The sequence below is a fragment of the Pelecanus crispus genome, chromosome 7, assembly GCF_030463565.1.
Source record: "Pelecanus crispus isolate bPelCri1 chromosome 7, bPelCri1.pri, whole genome shotgun sequence".
Lineage (NCBI taxonomy): Eukaryota > Metazoa > Chordata > Aves > Pelecaniformes > Pelecanidae > Pelecanus > Pelecanus crispus.
This window is the reverse complement of record NC_134649.1, coordinates 7,022,849-7,040,450: the sequence shown is the minus strand read 5'-3', so window position 1 is coordinate 7,040,450 and position 17,602 is coordinate 7,022,849. Positions and strand designations below refer to the sequence as shown.

At 45.6% G+C, this 17,602-nt stretch overlaps 1 protein-coding gene across 4 annotated transcripts in view; it reads left to right on the top strand.

The window, feature by feature from the left end:
• Window positions 1–249: 249 nt before the first annotated feature.
• MCTP2 (multiple C2 and transmembrane domain containing 2) overlaps window positions 250–17,602 on the top strand; it is a 104,903-nt gene continuing 87,550 nt past the window's right edge. For 3 of the 4 annotated variants that reach the window (XM_075713583.1, XM_075713582.1, XM_075713581.1), the window contains exons 1-3: window positions 271–744; window positions 6,092–6,154; window positions 7,309–7,417. In XM_075713583.1, coding sequence (XP_075569698.1) covers window positions 271–744; window positions 6,092–6,154; window positions 7,309–7,417 — 646 coding nt within the window. Of the gene's footprint in view, window positions 745–6,091; window positions 6,155–7,308; window positions 7,418–17,602 lie in introns of all 4 variants that reach the window. The other variant, XM_075713584.1, reaches the window with a different exon arrangement.

Here is a 17,602-nt window from a genome sequence, read left to right as displayed (position 1 = left end):
GATTAAATGCTTGTTCCGGCTGCTTTCCTCCTAAATAATCAAACCTACCCACCAGATTGTATTTGGAAGCACTTGCTAATGCGGCATGCTTTGTTTTAACTGTTTAGAAAAATGACTGAAAGTTTCAAGATGAGACAACATGAATCATAATCTTCAGCGGCTGTTCACTTTCGTGACTGACTTGCCTTCTTCCTACATTCCTTTTAGTCACCCTGGGAATCGCTGAAGCCGTTTCATGCAGGAGGCATTGCTGAGATTCCCCTTGCAACAATGGACTTGGATAAACCATCCATCTGGGGATCCCTGAAGCAGAAAACTAGACCGTTCCTGCAAAACCTAAGCGTGAAGAAGACAAAGAAGAGGTCTAGCAAAATGGTGGAGAGGAAGGTCCACTCCTTGGACCGACGCCTCAGCATGTCGGTGCCTGACATGCTGGAGGTGGAGACTCTTATGGAAGAAGAAACAACTTATTTGAGTACTCAGGTATTGTCGAGCTGCTCCCCCAAGAGCTTCTCCAGGTCTGTGGCGTCCCTGAAAAGCAGAAACGCTTCAGCGAGGCCGGTGGGAGAGGACTGGCTGTGGGCACCACAGCAGGCAACACGTGCAGAAGTGACAGTCACCCACCCAGACGCGCAAGTCACGGGCAGCCCCACATCCGAGGCGAAGAGGAAATCCAGCAACCACCTCTTTGAGCTGCTGCAGAGCACCCGTCTGAGCGCTGCTCTGTCAGACGAGGGGGCAGAGGTAGGTGCTTGGGCATCAGCCGGGCTCAGCGGTCACCTTGGGCTCATTGTGCTTCTCCCTAATTGTCTGGGTTATAAAGGGATGAAGGACGGGACCCTATTCAAGGAATGAATGGGGGATAAAAGTAAGCATAAACCATACATGATATATAAATTATTGGAGATTAATTCAGATACCCTTTCTGTCAGTCTGGAGGCGCAATATAACCCTGCTCCATTTTTTTGGTTTTTTTTTTTTTTATTTTGGCACAGTTATGATACATCAGATTTTTCAGAGTTGTTGGAATTGCTTGCTTAAGACAAAAGTTGTTGCAGCCCTCTGAGCTCTGGAAAGTGCTGCTGATACATTTGCCGTAGTATTCTTTTTAGTTAATATAGCTTTACCAGGATTGCAGCATAGCATAATCAATTTATCATCTGCCCACTGAAGATCCAGCTGAAGGCAAGAAGTGGAAGATGGCAGGTGAGCGAGGTGAACTCTGCCTGTGCCTGGAATTAACCAAAGCAAGCATGTGATGGAATACAGCGAACATGTAGCATTGTGCTCAGGGCTGTACTTTGGGTTTGCGTTGTGATTAATTAGAGGAGGTACAAAACCAAAACATTTCCTCTGCATTCCCTGTCTTGTCCTCCTTTTTCCCTTTCCCCTACCTTTGCGGTCAGTATTTCTGCAGCTGGACATATTGTCCCATGAACAGGATGATCCGAGTCCGATGCGCTTTAAATCTGACATGAAACAGTAATTCCTGCCTGGCCGGAGCAAAGTGGGGAATCTTGTGGAGTTACATGATGGCTTTGTAATATAGACAGGAGGTGAAGACTGTGGCTGCATGAAACATTTTAGGCAAAATTTGTTTTATTTATGTTTTGTGGAAGTGTATCTCCTCCTGTTGAGTTTTCACTGGGAAAGTTAGATTTTGAGCTTTGTTTTGAGGCCTTTTTCCCCATAACCTAGGTGTTGCAGTTGTGGTAGCTGCTTTCCTTAGTCATCCGAGATGCAAAAATGGAAAACATACGTTTTGGTGTAAGTCCTCCTTTGGGAGTGGTGATTTCACGGGTTAATTAACATTTTTTAACTGTACATTCAAAATGATGGTTAGTACTGCTATGGGGAATATGGTTCTTTCTGATATAAAACTGCTTGTTCTGCATCTCGAAGGTCTGTGTATTCTTATCAAACCAGTGTTAGCTCCTAGTCTGTTGTGATGCAGAGTATCAGACTGGTAGTTACTGACCGTCACCTCCAGTTTAAAGTTGCTAAATTGTTAACACATTGGTTTCAACTCACCGGAGTGTACCATTATTCAGAGGTCTGCATAAGAAAAATAGCTAAAATCATATATCATTTTGTTTCTGTGCTTAAACTGTACTCAAAAGTTATAGCAACTTGGTATATGGTAGACTGAACTTTACAAACGTGTCATTATTTTACGAGTTTTTCTGGGTTGTTTTAATGATAGCAGCAGTTCTTTCCTGCTGCTGTAGACCAGAAACTCTTAATCTAAAATATACTGCAGGAGCAGCAAAGTTAATCCTAAATCCTGCTTTGACTTTGGGCAAGCTAAGTGCTTTAGGAGAAGGAGGTACCTGTATAGTGATGGAACAGCTTAACTTCAAGTTTCCTCCAGATGCACAGTCTGAGTCTGGCTTATTCTCTGCAACATTTAAATCTGTCCCAAATTGTGCATTTGTATATGTGCTTGTGTGTGTAAATCATTTACTATTTACTTCTATACCAAATCATCTTGCTATGTGAACGTCCTACCTTCCTTCCTATAATCTGCCTCCAATTACAACTTTTAAATGTGTCCTTGTTTCAGCTGGGATATTTATTTTCTTCCTAGTAGCAGGCACAGTGCTGTGTTTTGGATTTAGTTTGAGAAGAACGCTGATAACACACTGATGTTTTAGTTGTTGCTAAGTACTGCTTATGCTGGTCAAGGACTTCTCAGCTTCCCATGCTCTGCCAGGTGCACAAGAAACTGGGAGGGGGCACAGCCAGGACAGCTGAACCACACTGGCCAAAGGGCTATTCCATACCATATGATGTCATGCTCAGTATAGAAACTGGGGGGGCTGGCCAGGGAGCAGTGATCGCTTGCTTGGGAACTGGCTGGGTATTGGTCAGCGGGTGGTGAGCAATTGCATTGTGCATCACTTGCTTTGTATATTATTATTATTATTATCATTATTATATTGTTATTATTATCATTACTATTTTACTTTATTTCAATTATTAAACTGTTCTTATCTCAACCCAGGAGTGTTTCTCACTCTTACTCCTCCGATTCTCTCCCCCATCCCATCAGGGTAGGGGGAGTGAGTGAGCGGCTGCATGGTGCTTAGTTGCTGGCTGGGGCTAAACCATGGCAAAATGCAGAAAGAGATTTTTTTTTTTTTTTTTTTTCCTGAAGAATAAGTACCAGAGAGTGAAGCAAACAAAAGTATAAACAGATAAGGAATATTGAACAAATTTAATTATTTTTAAATTGAATTTGGTAAAAACCTCATTATTCAGCTTTTCATGTACTTCATTGAACAGCTACAAAATTTGTACTGTGTGCCTCAGATGGGGACAGTTTATGGCAGAGGTTATTGGTGTCCTAATACTGGGTGGGGTTGCTGTGAGGAGCACAATAGCTCGCATGGTTCTTTTGTGAGCATCATTCACTGATCAGTGAGGTATATTGGAAGGCAGGCAGATCCCTGGAACAAAACAAACTAAAAAGAGTGAAAATGTAGGTTGAACTTTTTTCCCCCTTAATTGCTTGTCACATGCCACCTACTCATTTCCTGGTTATCTTTGGTCACCCAATATCATCAGATACTTTCCGAGCCTCATGCGTGAGCTCAGTGTGGGCTTGTGGTTTTTACACTCGTCTAAACTCTCAGTACAGAGCTGTCAGTGCTCGGAACGTGCCATCTTTAGTAAAGGCTCTTGCCCCAGGTACCAGATTTCCATTTGCTAAGAGATTTACTTTCTCTGTTCTCTATTGCAGCCCAGCTAGGCAAATTTGAAGGGTGAAGAAGCAATTAAATTGCATCGAACCCCTCCCTGATTGATTCAGGTTGCAAAGGGCACTGTTAATGCCGCTTTTTGCCGTTGGGTTTTGTCCGTGGTCACGCGTCGTTGCTGAAGCGCTCTAACACCACCTCTTCGTCGTCTTACTGAGCGCCTTGCAGTGAGTCACTGCCGACCCGAAGCCTCGTCCTGCTGCTGATGCACTCAGTGCCCTTGTATTTTGAATCATTCTTCTGTAGAAAACGAGAGGAGGTAGAGGTTGTTAATCTTGTCAGGAGGAACATTTGATTGATGATTGATTTTTTTTATCTATCTATATATTTTTTCATATATATACTCTTGTTTGATTTGTTTTTACACAGTTACATTTGGGCCTATGACCTGCTTGGTGGATGTGGCCACATTCGTTTATACTCAAAGTTCAGAAATGTCACTGTAGTTAGATAAAAATCAAGATTTCAGGGCCATATTTTCAGCAAGGCTTTTTGTCTATAGTCTGGTCTCCTCGCAATTAGCTACCTAGAATAATAGCAATTTACATTATATGGAGCTAAAATGAAAAAACAAACTTTTTTATTTTAAATTATAATCTTTGTGCAAAATCTGTTGATGTAATGCAAGTAAAAAAAAGCAAAATAAAGACAAAATCATAACTTTGAAGGAAATTCTTTTATTACAAATGATATCAAGCTAGCAGAGAGGGTACTTTTTTATTATTATAATTTCAACACAATTCTTTGATTCTGTGTTTATGCCATGTAAAACAAGCTGTAAAGAGAAACTTATCAGTGCCAATGATGGTGCCTGAAGGAGATTCCTGTGAAGCCAGAGACTACGAGAAATCCTAGGTTTAATGCACACAAGTGAGATTTTATGCATACTAGTCAGGAAATTCAAAGTTAGGGTTCCCTTAGCAGCTGTAACTCAGCTCTGTTCTGCAAGAAAACTCTTCTGCTGCTCTTTATGATGATAATTTTTCTCCTTTTAATGTGTTTTTGCAAGGTGGCCAAGTTATGAGTACTGTGGGAACCATAATGTTAAATTTCATCTGTCATGCAAGTGAAATTTTACTTGCAATGCTGGATTACTGTACTTCCTGATATGTAATATATGTATCTGGGGGGAGGAGGAGGAGAAGAATTTCACAAAAGCTTATTTATATTTATTTCAGCATATCAATATCTCTAATAGTTATGATCTTCAGTGCAGGAGCTGGTTCTTTTTTTTTTTATGTTTGTATAGTGCTCCACACAATGCAGCTCTCATCTGAGAGATTTGGATGTTACCACACTGCACATAATAACATTTTCACATGAGGATCGAATTCCACCTTGTGCGCATTTCTGTAGACTGAGGTTATTCTTAGCATAAATCTTTGTATTTGAATGGGCTGTGATTGCCCTGCATTAGACCAAAAGGGTTGTCCAGGCACGTAGGTCCTCTTCAGCTACAGTAATGACCATAGACTGTTCTAGCAGTCAAAATAGCATCAGAGGTGTCTTGATCGATGAACCCCTTCTGTGTGTCCAGACAGTCTAGGCGCCGGGCCGCTGTAGCTTCAAGTTTTTTGGATGAGTCAGTATTTAGGAAGAAATGTTTGACTTCCTCTCTTATGCTGGGCACTGAATAAAAATCCTTTGCATCTTCTAGTTACTGCAGAAAGTGGGGGGGAAGTACATGTCCAACATTTTTTTTTTTTTTTTTCCCTTTCCCTTTGACCATTTCTTTCTAACTTTTCCTCTGAGCATTTTTTTTTTTCCCCCAAAAAAACCAAACAAAGCAAAACTTTCCTGGACCTTGCCTTTTGGCTGATGAAGGAGAAATTGTAGTCAAGTGAGAGCAGCCAGCTCTCAAACCCCAGGATATTGCTGCTGCTGCTGCTACCACTTCTGGCATTTTTTTATTTCATCTTAGCAAGGACACTTGGAGATTCAACAAATAAAATTCTGCTCAGGAATAGTGGTCAGCATTGCAATGCTGACTGATAAGTCGCCAGATGCAATAACCTTCAGGCATCAGGAGAGTTTGTGGTAAGGACCTTCAGCACTGAAAGCACAGGTCTCTACTGGGGAGGAAAAGAATTTATTCCAATAGCTGGAAGTAGATACTTATGTTTTTTAGGTTCAACTCAAGAGACTAAGTGCAGTTACTGTAAAACAGGAAAAAGAAATGTATACCTAAATTATGGAGGGGAAGGTTCTGTAAGCAGAAGTGAAAGAATTTAACTGGTTACACCTATGTATGAGTACTTTCTTGACTGATACTAGGAGTATTTTCTTGATCCCTATATTACTGTTGCCCAATTAATTGTATCTTTTTTTTGTAGTACCCATGTGGAGAAATGGATCTAGACTCTTCCATATCGTCTCAAATTTTTGATGACCAGATGGTAAGTCTTTTCATTTTAAAGCATTTTGAAATTTATTTTAGGTTCTTTGCTTCTTACAAATTTAAAAACCCAGTAGGTGAAGAAGCCTTCTATAGATTTCTCCAGTGTGGCTTTTCTGGTTTGTTGGGGTTTTTGTTTGTTTAGTGGTGGTTTTGTGCAGGGTTTTTTGGGGGTTTTTTTGTTTGTTTTGTTTTGTTTTTTAGTAGTACAAAGCAGTTTCTAATGTTTTAAACAGACCCACATGTTCTGTTTTTTTTTTTTTAAAGTATTCTATAATTTCTATGTTGTACTAGTAACTGATGAAAGCATCAGCACAGAGACTCAATTAGCAGCCCAGGAATAAACTGGATTAAAAGACAGACAGCAAATACCTTAACATGGCTGTAGGGTTTGACAGACAACACAAACAGTTTTAGGGGAGTGAAAAAAGGCATTGGCAGTTTTGACACGTGCTCTTCACATGTAAAGTATATTTGCCTATTCCGGATGAACTTCTCTACCTTTGCCCTCTGATAACCTCTCAAGTGCTGTCCAGAGGCTGTTTTTGCTGAACGTGCCAGCTGGATGATGCTGCTGCTGAGGTGTGTAACCCTGGCAGCATCTCTGATGAACAAGAATCCTCTTGAGTTTGCTACTGCAAAGCCTTACAACTAGCATTGCCTACTGCTGTGTTTCTCTCTTTTAAAACTGTATAAAGAAATGCTGTCCTCTCAGTAGCTATGTGAAACGTGTACTTCCTCTTGAGGTCTTCAGATGACTATGAATGGACTCGATGATCCTTATGAGTCCCTTCCAACTTGAGATATTCTATGAATGCACAAGAAACAGCTAGAAAAAAAAAATGTAGTAAGCTGCTAGGATTTGGAAAACCTGTACATGCATTCATGACTGTTATTATTACCACTCATTATCAGGTATAACCCTCCTTGTGTTACCCCTTGCTTTGTTGAACGTACCTGTTGCTGATAATTAGCTATTTGCATAATGAACCAAAGCCTGGGAAAGAAATCTTTTTTTTTTTTTTTTCTTTCTGGAAAACGTTGCCCTAAGGAAAGATGAGAACTTTGTCTCTGCAAAACCAAGAGAACACCTGCTTCATTCATGGTCCGCTTCAGGAGCTGTGCAGTGGTGACTGATTTCTTTGTTCTCCTTAGGCTCTAGAGGAAGCAAATGATTGCTTGGGTGACCTGCCCAGCCCCTTTGCCTATCTGCTGACCATCCACCTGAAGGAAGGCCGGAACCTGGTTATCAGAGATCGTTGTGGTGAGCCCCACCTTTCAGCTGATTTCCTTTAAAATTCACATGGCTCTCCTTTCATGGACTTCAGTTTGGTGGCAGTTGGCTTCTTTTCTTATCTCTGATGCAACAAGTCATTGACTTGTGTCCCTTGCCCAGGTCAGAGCACTCAACGATTGGGTTTATCCACCTTAGGTACACAGAGGAGGGAGCTGCCCTCTCCTTGCTGCTCCTCCTGTCTGACTGCACAACTGCAAAGCACCTCCTTGGATGGACTTGGCATCTGTACCTATTTAGGATTTGCAGAGTGATTAATCTTGAGAAATTCTATTTAAGCTTAAAAAGAAAAATCCAAAGGATATTTTGAAATTTATTAAATGATGGAGCTGTTCTAGGAGTGCTTTTTGGGTTATCGGTGAAGATTTTATTAAAAGGGAAACCATGGGAGCAGGGCTGTAAGCCAACAGTCTCCTCTCTAATCTGGGATGCAACCTAAGGAGGACAACGTTTAAAAAAAAAAAAAAAAGATATTATCAAACAAATTAAAGAAGATTTGGGGAATTCCTGGAAAAACTGTGTGAAAGTGCCTGCTGTTAGCCTGGATCTTTTTCAAGATGTTGCAATAGGGAGTAAAAGTGCTTATAAGAAAGCAGTTGGTAGTTCTCCGCTTGGTGCGAAGGGAAGAGCTGTCCTGCCGGGGGCTCTGTGGAGGCTTGTAGGGCTCTGCAGCAGCAGCTGCTTCAGGACCTTTGATCTGAACCTGTCAGAGAGCTCTTCCATATGTCTAATCTTTCTGCATTTTAGATTTTTTCTTGGTTTCATATTTTTTTTCTGCATGTGGAAACAGTTCTAATACCTTTGCATTGCAAAATGTATGAGCAATTGCTCTCTTATGAGATGAAGCAATAGGGTTTATTCATACAGTTTTAAAGAAAATAAGCTTGCCCAGCTTGAAGGCCTGTGAATGTTTGCATCTGGAGGGACCTGTATGGATTTAGAAACCTTCTCGCATGGGGTCCTTGTTGTTGGGATTTCCCTTATTGATTATCTTGGTTAACTTTTTCCGTGCTGGGTTTTCACGTCTTCAGCGAACAGTAACACTTGGCCAAGTGTATGCTCATTTTTTCTCCCAGCTTTTGGAAGGATTGAATGAATACTTAGATTAAGATCTTTACTCTTTAAACAGAAGCGTGTATTTCCTAACAGTGTAGCAGTTCATCAGATTTCCTAGCAAGCTGCACAAGCCAGGACACATCCAGCTGCTTGTATGGAAAAGATGCTATAAATGAGCAATTCCAGTGGAGTAGTATTTCTAAAGAAGACAAAGCATAGTTTGGTCTAGGCTGTGTTTTGTTGCGTAAGAAAGCAAATGCTTGTCTTAGTGAAGCATTGGACAACACAGTGAAATAACATAAGCAAGGGGGAAAAAAGCGTTTTGGTGGGTCTCTGTTGCTTTGTGGCAAATGACCACTCATTTAGTAAACTATGTGAGATGGTGCATCATTCAATAAAATTCCTGCTTTTTTTTTTGCACAGATGCTGGGAGGCAGGAAAATAGTGACTTAATGATTATTCTTCAGTCACCATCATGTTGCAGTGGTGGGTCCTTAAAATAAAAGCAGGCTGCTGATGCCCTGATGCACATCTTTATAGGTCTCTGCTGTCGTACTGGTTACTTAGGATCTTTGCAAGACACTCAGGCCTGACCTGCAACCACTGTGCTTTTTGCAGTGTGCTTTTAAAAGTGGGAAGTTGTCAGCTTTGTTCATCTCTCCAGTGTGAGAAAACCTCAGAGAAAACTTGTGGGCCAAGAGAAAGTGACTTCTTTCTTCTCTCCCCACCATGATGCCAGATACAGCTGCTGCACTGGGGTATACCAGCCTACTTGTAATAATCTGAATATAGGAACATGTTCACAGCCGGCATATCCTGCGAGTCAGACTGCGGCTTGGGCTGAAGGCCAAGTCGTCCTCATTCACATTTTGGGAACAGCAAACCTCTAGAGCTAGCCAAGCAATGCTGCCTGACACAGCTGGGAGAGGGTTTCAGGCCCCTTTCCCCATGGTTTTCTGTGTGTAACGAGGCGCTGGAGCTCTCCGGCGGGTAATGCTGAGTTGCTGGTCCTGTGTTTTATGTGTGTGTTGGATTTTGAAGCCTCCTCTGGTCAGCCTTGGGTGAGCAACTGCAAAAATGCTTTGGTTGGATAGGAGTGGTGGCAGTGTCTCGGAGTTCATAGGTAGGAGTAGCAATGTCCTGCTTTTATTCAAATAAAATGGTCATACCCAGCGGTAACTTCTTGAAGTAACAACTTCATTGATGGGAACTAACTCCAAATACTGTGTGGAGTATGCGATACGCTGAATGATAAAACGTTCATGTGAAAACCACAGAGCCGGAATGAAGAGTGTATGCCAGCGTCTTTAGCCTAAATCAGGTTTAACGTAACTTTTGAGAATTTCCTAAATTTTAATATTCGGTTATGACGATACCAGCAGTCGCTCTAAAAAAAGTCTCAAAGCATGGAATCACAGAATGCTTTGGGTTGGAAGGGACTTTTTGGAAATCATCCAGCCCAACCCCTGCAGTGCCAGGGACAGCTTTAACCAGAGCAGGGTGCTCACAGCCCCGTCCAACCTGGCCTGGGATGTTTCCAGGGATGGGGCCTCCACCGCCGCTCTGGGCAACCTGTGCCAGTGCCTCACCACCCTCATTGTAAAACATTTCTTCCTTATATCCAGTCCAAATCTATTCTTCTTTAGTTTAAAATGAGTACTCCTTGTCCTGTCACAAAAGGCCTTGCTAAATAGATTGTCCCCATCCTTCTTTGCAGTCATCAAACCCATCAGTTCACACTTTTTTTTTGGGGGGAAGCTCTGTATCTACTCAAAGATGAAGAAAGCGGCACTTCGGTGCGGTGTCCTCCCTTCTCACGCACGCATCTCGCCCCTGAATTTTAACTCGCACGGTTGCAAACGGCTCGCGCTGAAGGGAAGCGACCCCACGCCGCGTGTGGCTGATGCCCTCTCGCGGCCGTTCCCAGCGCTGCCCGCGGCCCAGACCGCGGCCCACGGGCCCCCCGCCCCACTGCAGGCCCAGACCGGGGCCCACGGGCCCCCCGCCCCTCTGCAGGCCCAGACCCGGGCCCACGGGCCCCCCGCCCCTCTGCAGGCCCAGACCCGGGCCCACGGGCCCCCCGCCCCACTGCAGACCCAGACCGGGGCCCACGGGCCCCCCGCCCCTCTGCAGGCCCAGACCCGGGCCCACGGGCCCCCCGCCCCTCTGCAGGCCCAGACCCGGGCCCACGGGCCCCCCGCCCCACTGCAGACCCAGACCGGGGCCCACGGGCCCCCCGCCCCTCTGCAGGCCCAGACCCGGGCCCACGGGCCCCCCGCCCCACTGCAGGCCCAGACCGGGGCCCACGGGCCCCCCGCCCCTCTGCAGGCCCAGACCCGGGCCCACGGGCCCCCCGCCCCACTGCAGGCCCAGACCGGGGCCCACGGGCCCCCCGCCCCTCTGCAGGCCCAGACCGGGGCCCACGAGCCCCCCGCCCCACTGCAGACCCAGACCGGGGCCCACGGGCCCCCCGCCCCACTGCAGGCCCAGACCGGGGCCCACGGGCCCCCCGCCCCTCTGCAGGCCCAGACCGGGGCCCACGGGCCCCCCGCCCCACTGCAGGCCCAGACCGGGGCCCACGCTCCCCATCCTCCGCAGCCAGCCGAGACCCGGGCCCACGCTCCCCCCGCCCCACTGCAGGCCCAGACCGGGGCCCACGGGCCCCCCGCCCCTCTGCAGGCCCAGACCCGGGCCCACGGGCCCCCCGCCCCACTGCAGGCCCAGACCGGGGCCCACGGGCCCCCCGCCCCTCTGCAGGCCCAGACCCGGGCCCACGGGCCCCCCGCCCCACTGCAGGCCCAGACCCGGGCCCACGGGCCCCCCGCCCCTCTGCAGGCCCAGACCGGGGCCCACGGGCCCCCCGCCCCACTGCAGACCCAGACCGGGGCCCACGGGCCCCCCGCCCCTCTGCAGGCCCTGACCCGGGCCCACGGGCCCCCCGCCCCACTGCAGGCCCAGACCGGGGCCCACGGGCCCCCCGCCCCTCTGCAGGCCCAGACCGGGGCCCACGGGCCCCCCGCCCCACTGCAGGCCCAGACCGGGGCCCACGGGCCCCCCGCCCCACTGCAGGCCCAGACCGGGGCCCACGCTCCCCATCCTCCGCAGCCAGCCAAGACCCGGGCCCACGCTCCCCCCGCCCCACTGCAGGCCCAGACCCAGGCCCACGGGCCCCCCACCCCTCTGCAGGCCCAGACCCGGGCCCACGGGCCCCCTGCCCCACTGCAGGCCCAGACCCGGGCCCATGGGCCCCCTGCCCCACTGCAGGCCTAGACCCAGGCCCACGCTCCCCATCCTCCGCAGCCAGCCGAGACCCGGGCCCACGCTCCCCCTGCCCCACTGCAGGCCCAGACCCAGGCCCACGGTCCCCCAGCCCCACTGCAGGCCGAGCCCTGGGCCCATGCTCCCCCCAGCCCCGCTGCCAGCCGAGACCCAGGCCCCCGGCGCCCCAGGCCCATGCTCCCCCCGCCCCGCTGCTGGCCGAGACCCGGGCCCACGCTCCCCTGGGGCCCGCGGTCCCCCCGCTCCATGGCTGGCTTCATCTGCTGCCGTAAATGCCACGACCTGGGAGCTGGGCGAGGCTGCAGTTCGTCACATCGTGTGTTTCAGCTCTCGCAGAGATTTTTAGCGCAAGGAGCGGTGAACAAGATGTACTTAAAATGTGAGCGGGCAGGGTAAAGGCTCTTGTACTGGCGTTCAGTCTTTGTTTCTCCCTCTGTTCTGTCCCAGTGTAAGAAGTCTGTATCTGTGTGCGTATATAAATATATAAAAATAAATCTAAGGTGTGTGACAAAGGAGAAATATTTCTGCCGTTGGAAACGGCTGTTGCTGGAAACTCCTGGTTCTGCTCAGCAAATTCACAGGGCTCTCCCTGAATTTACTCATTATATGCTTAGCAGTTATTAAGTAGGAATTAATCACACTTGGCTGACTAAAGGTGAGCAGTAGTTCTGCAGATAACTGCAGGCTATAAGACCAAACTTTACTTTTTTGTGACTTTCCAGGTATTTTTCCAGACTTTTTGACTCACTATGTACTGCTCTTTCAAGGATATGTTCCCTTTGGTGTGACTGAAATTCCTCCTTCACTTTGCCAGATTTTTATTACTCTTTTTTTCCCCTCCTTCATAATACTGTCCCTGTTAACATCTGCTCTTTCCTGTTTTTCTCTTCACTTTTGCCTCTTGCATTGTTTTTTGTCTGTCTGTTGTGTCTCTCCGGTCCCTGACTTTCTGTAGGTCCTCTCCTTGTACCTGCTCTCTGCAGAGAGGGTGCAATGCATCGATCCAGGAGTCTGGCTCAGCTGCATGTGCTCCCTGTTGCTTCCTGTAAAGTGCATAAGCAATAAAATCAGAGTTGCAGTGTTTTCTTCTCCTCTCTTACCTTTTTTTTCTTTTTTTGAAGTGTAAGGGAAAGAAAAAGCCTCCATACAGCAACACCCGATACATGTACCCCAGCCAAGGAAGCAGAGTGCTGTTAGAGCAGGATCTAGGTTCTGGTGGAAAGGGCTCCGAAAAATCACTCTTTGGGTCAAAATTGCAGTGTCCCCTCTTAGGGATGCAGGATGAGAGAGGTGTAACCCGTTGGTCATCAGCTTGCTTGGAGTCTGCTTTACTTGCTTCTCACTGCTTCTTGGGATACAGTCTAACTCAGTCATACGTTAGAGATCGCCTAAGTAGGTGGTAAGGTCTGCTTGGCAAGCAGCATTCACATCACCTGCATGTGCCTAATGTCAGATGGTGCATGGGTCCCGTATTTCTAGGTTTTGTAACTGATGAACCAAACACTGAAGGTTATGCATCTTTGTGTGTATATACACAATACCAAAAGTTTGGGGTCTTGTGTACGTTTTATAGTATTACTGTTACTAGAGGACATTATGTATCTCAGTGATGGCAAGGAGTTTGTGATCTCTGTAGTTTTAATACTGTTAGTAAGAAAACAGAAAAGTGTTTCATTAATTAATTATCTGTGGAGCACTAGCAGTTCTGTGGAAAAGAGAGAGAATTACTCTGTATCTTATTTGGCTTAAAAAAAAAAGAAAAATTAAGCATTCTTAATCACCAGTGCTCTAAGTGTTGTCATTTTGTTGCACCCTTAGTGGTTTTATGGCCTCACTGAGCCTTTTTTTGTGAAGCTTGCAACTTCCAGCTCCACATGCTTTGAACTGGGAGGGGCTGGAGCCCGTTTCTACTTGCTGGTTCACTTTCACAGGGCAGGGTGATGCCTCATGTTTGTTTAAGTCAGTCTAATGAAATCTGAAATGTCCTGCTCCCTTATGGCTCTGAGATGCTCTGACTGTGCGCATTGCTGCCTGTACGAGTTCACCTTTGCACAGTGGTGATGCTGTGACACCGAGCAGCAATGTGATGCCACAGCTCTAAGGAAGTGTTACCTTCCTTAAGTTGACAAACCCAGCTCTGCTGCTGTAAGAAAAAACAGAAACTGGGTTTTGAGTGCCTGTAGGGGTGAGAAGCCCCTCCTGTTTCCAAATCCTGTACTTGCAAAGTTTGAGTATATTTTTTTTTTTCATCTGTTAAACGATGTGTTTACAAGAAATATGTTTCTCTGATGTGAAGTCAGCTGGTGAGTGGCTGTGGTTGCGTCTTCCCCCTCCGCCCCAGCTGCGTTGCTCCAGCCTGAATTTTGTGTGTGTCTCTTTTCCACATGGTCTTGTGTTTTCTAGGTTTTTACAGGATCTTTGTGCCCCATCCCTCTCTTTCTTTCAGGTTTCCCTTGTTGCTTCCTCTTGCTGCACTTTAGTTTTGCTCTCATTTCTTCCTTCTTGTGATACAGCTGAACGTGCAAAAAGAGCAGGGTGGGTCATGGGAGTACAGAAAGTGCTGTCACCTTTCCGGGTGCACCCCACCTCCCCCGTCCAGAGCACATCATCATCTGCTCTCACATCTAACACCACCCACTGCCAGAGAGTCTTGGTGGGCTCCTGGAGCTGGCAGAGAGGCCGTACTGCTCTGCTGCATGGGCAGCTCCTAACATCAGTGCGAGGTGTGCCAAAACTCAGTCTTCCAAGGGCAAAATAAAATGAAAGAGGACAGAATAGTGTGTCCTTTTAATTTTAAGCAGTAATGAGCCTACAGTAGCCCACCACTCATAGCTCTGGGCTGTCTGCTGCCCCGGTCCGTGCTGATAGCAGGGTGCTGCAGGAAGGGATGTGTTTGTGCTGTGCTGGGCGTTTGTCAGCTTAGAGCAAGTCCATTGTTTGGAAAGCAAATGCTCGGAGCAATTAGGCTGAATCACTCCCTGTAAACACACTGATTAATTTCGACTTTCTCTGTTTTCAGGGTATCTGCAATTAGATCATTAGTCCTTCAGATTTATTAATTGTTGAGATGTATTAGGCAACTTTTCACACTTCTTTCTGAAAGGCGCAATCATGGCTAATTTATAAATGCTAAGAGTTTGAATGGTGCTGGGTGCTTATTTTGATGTTTTCTGGATACCGTGTAGCTCTGTGTACAGCGGCTGTGTGCTGTGAGCGTTTGCGTGCGCCAAGTCTAGTTGCTGGAAGTGCAGCGTGTGTGGCTGAAACTTTGCCCTTATACACAGTGATCCCTGCAAGGCTCCCTCCTGGACTGGCTGTAGGAAATGAATGCACAATTAAGTTAAAACAAAAGTGATTAATCTAGTATGTATCTAGTCACCTTTGGTAATTTAATGTCAGATTAAGAAATATTGGGATGGTAGCACTGGAAGAGAATATGCAGGGCCCAGAGAATACCCTATGACTCTTCTTTTGTAGGTAATTATAATTTAGATAACAGGTTTCTTAAACTGATCCTGCTCTATCAGTTGTTGGAGTTGGCTCTCGGGGGCAGCTGCCTGCATTAACAGCTCATACTGGGTTTTTCTGGGACCCCTATTAGGAGATTTTATAAGGCCAAAGACTGAGAATACAAGAAGATGCAGCTTTTTACACCAAAGGTCCACTGTGCTGGCTAGGAATGGAAAAGTGGCTTCTGCCCTATCCTCGTTCCCTCCTGTGCATTCAGACCTGAGCCCTGACTGGGAATACGATGTTCAATTGGACTAATGGTGTTTGGTAGGGTCTTGGGTTTTGTCTTGGTTTGCTTAATTTTAGTTTGTTGTTTTTTTTTTAAACACTATGTCCGAAGGGTCTTGCATAGAACATCCAGCATCTGCTTCTTTCGTTCTATTAATGTTCAGCTCAGGCATTTTCCCCTCTTTTTTTCCCTATCAACCGTGGGTCTGTATGCATTCTTCACACTTCTCTGGTCTTGTTGGCTTATTGTTTTTTTGTTGTGGTGGGGTTTGTTTTTTTTGTTAGCTGGTTTATTTTCCTTTGGAACCTATTGGTGATGCTTGTTTCCAAACAATGTTGTACTTTCATCTGGCCATGTAAAACTAGCTGGGCACAAAACTTTCCAAAATTACCCAAATTTCCTGCCAGCAGAATACTTTTTTTCCCATTTCCCCTTTAAAACTTCATCTTAGCTATTTTGCTACAAGAATATAGTGGTTTTCCACTTAAAAAGTGTGTGTTCCATTTTAAAGTGTCTTTTACTCCTTGTTGTAAATAACTTCAGTAATTCTAGTTCTAGAAAGATTTTAAGAAATTTATTCTTTACGTGCATATAAAATAAATCATTCATTTCCTTCTTCAGATTAAAATTTAGGTTTTTAACCAAAACTTAAGATGGTCTAGGTTATATTTCACACTGTTCTTTGATTTGTCAGGATTTCAAGGCAACTTGGTGGTATTTTTTTTTATTTATGTAACAAAACTTGTTTCATATGCTACATTTCCAGTAAGTTTAGACTTATAAAATAGTGTGTGGCTTGAAATTATATCGGGCCTTCTGGTTTTGTGGGGTTTTTTTTTCCTAATTATGAAGCAAGTGTGTAGTAGTATTAACGACAGTTGATGTGATACATCTCTCGGTAGCTGCTAGAGGGCAGCAGTATCCATTTAAAAACACCATTAACAGTTTCTTGGGCTACTAAACCCTGTCTTGCTGCTGTGTCCCAGCAACTTTTGCTCACTGAAGCTTGCCTAGATTTTAACTGATGTTTAGTCTGCCTGCACTCGTTGCTTTTTAGTGTTAGTGAAAAGAAACAGAAGTAAAATATATATTATGGAAATGAATTCAAGGGAGCATCGCTATTGAGATGCATGTTCTTTCTCTAATGAGAAAACAGGTCTAGCTGATGGGGTGACTGTTTTAGAGGTCACCCTTTCTTTTTACTCTTACTGGGTTTGTTTTAGGCTGAGAAGCAGATGATCCTGTTTGTTTTATATATTTTGTCCATCTATTTTACTGTATGAGAACCTTCTTGTCATCTTGTAACATTTAAATTAACTTCAAAGCATCACACCTTGCTTTTCCCACCAGAGATGTCTTTTTCTTGGGATAAATTCTCAATTGATTTAAAGAAGAATTAGTCTCCTTGCATTACCCCATTGACACGTGGTTACAGCTGATGTGACCGAGATGAAGAGTTTCAGACCTTGCATTGCAGAAGAGCCTGGGTGCACATGGTTAAAAGTTGACTTGGTTGTCTTCACTAGGAAATAGCTGCTGAAAAGCTTTATTTTTTATTTCTTTCAATGGCCTAGCTTCTTGAGAAAATTACTGGGTTCTTCTCATGTTTAAAGGAAAAATTATAAAAAATACATCCTTTTTTAGACTGGTTCATCTCTAAAATCACTAGGCACTTTTCAAAAAACTTACGCTTTTCTGGCTAGATTGTAGATTGTCTCTAATAAATAGCTTTTAATAGATCCAGACATCTTTCCAATCTTGAATCCAGAGGGCTTCAAGCCTTGAATTCAAATGCAGTTGTTAATTTGCAATCTGTGCTGTTTGTCCTGTCCACCGGGGCTTTTCCACCTGGCTTATTTCTCATTCCCTGTCTCCTTTTTTTACCTATTTTGATCACCTGGACACAGTCGGGGGCATCTTAAAGAAGAACAGAAATGGGCACATTGTGCCAGGAAGGTATAGGAGCTTTGTTAACATCCCAGGAGCAACTTGGGGGAAGCCTTGAAAGCCCCAAAAGGGGCTGTGGTGCCATATCCACCCCCATCATTTCTCTCCTGGCCATCCAGGTCCACCCGATGAAA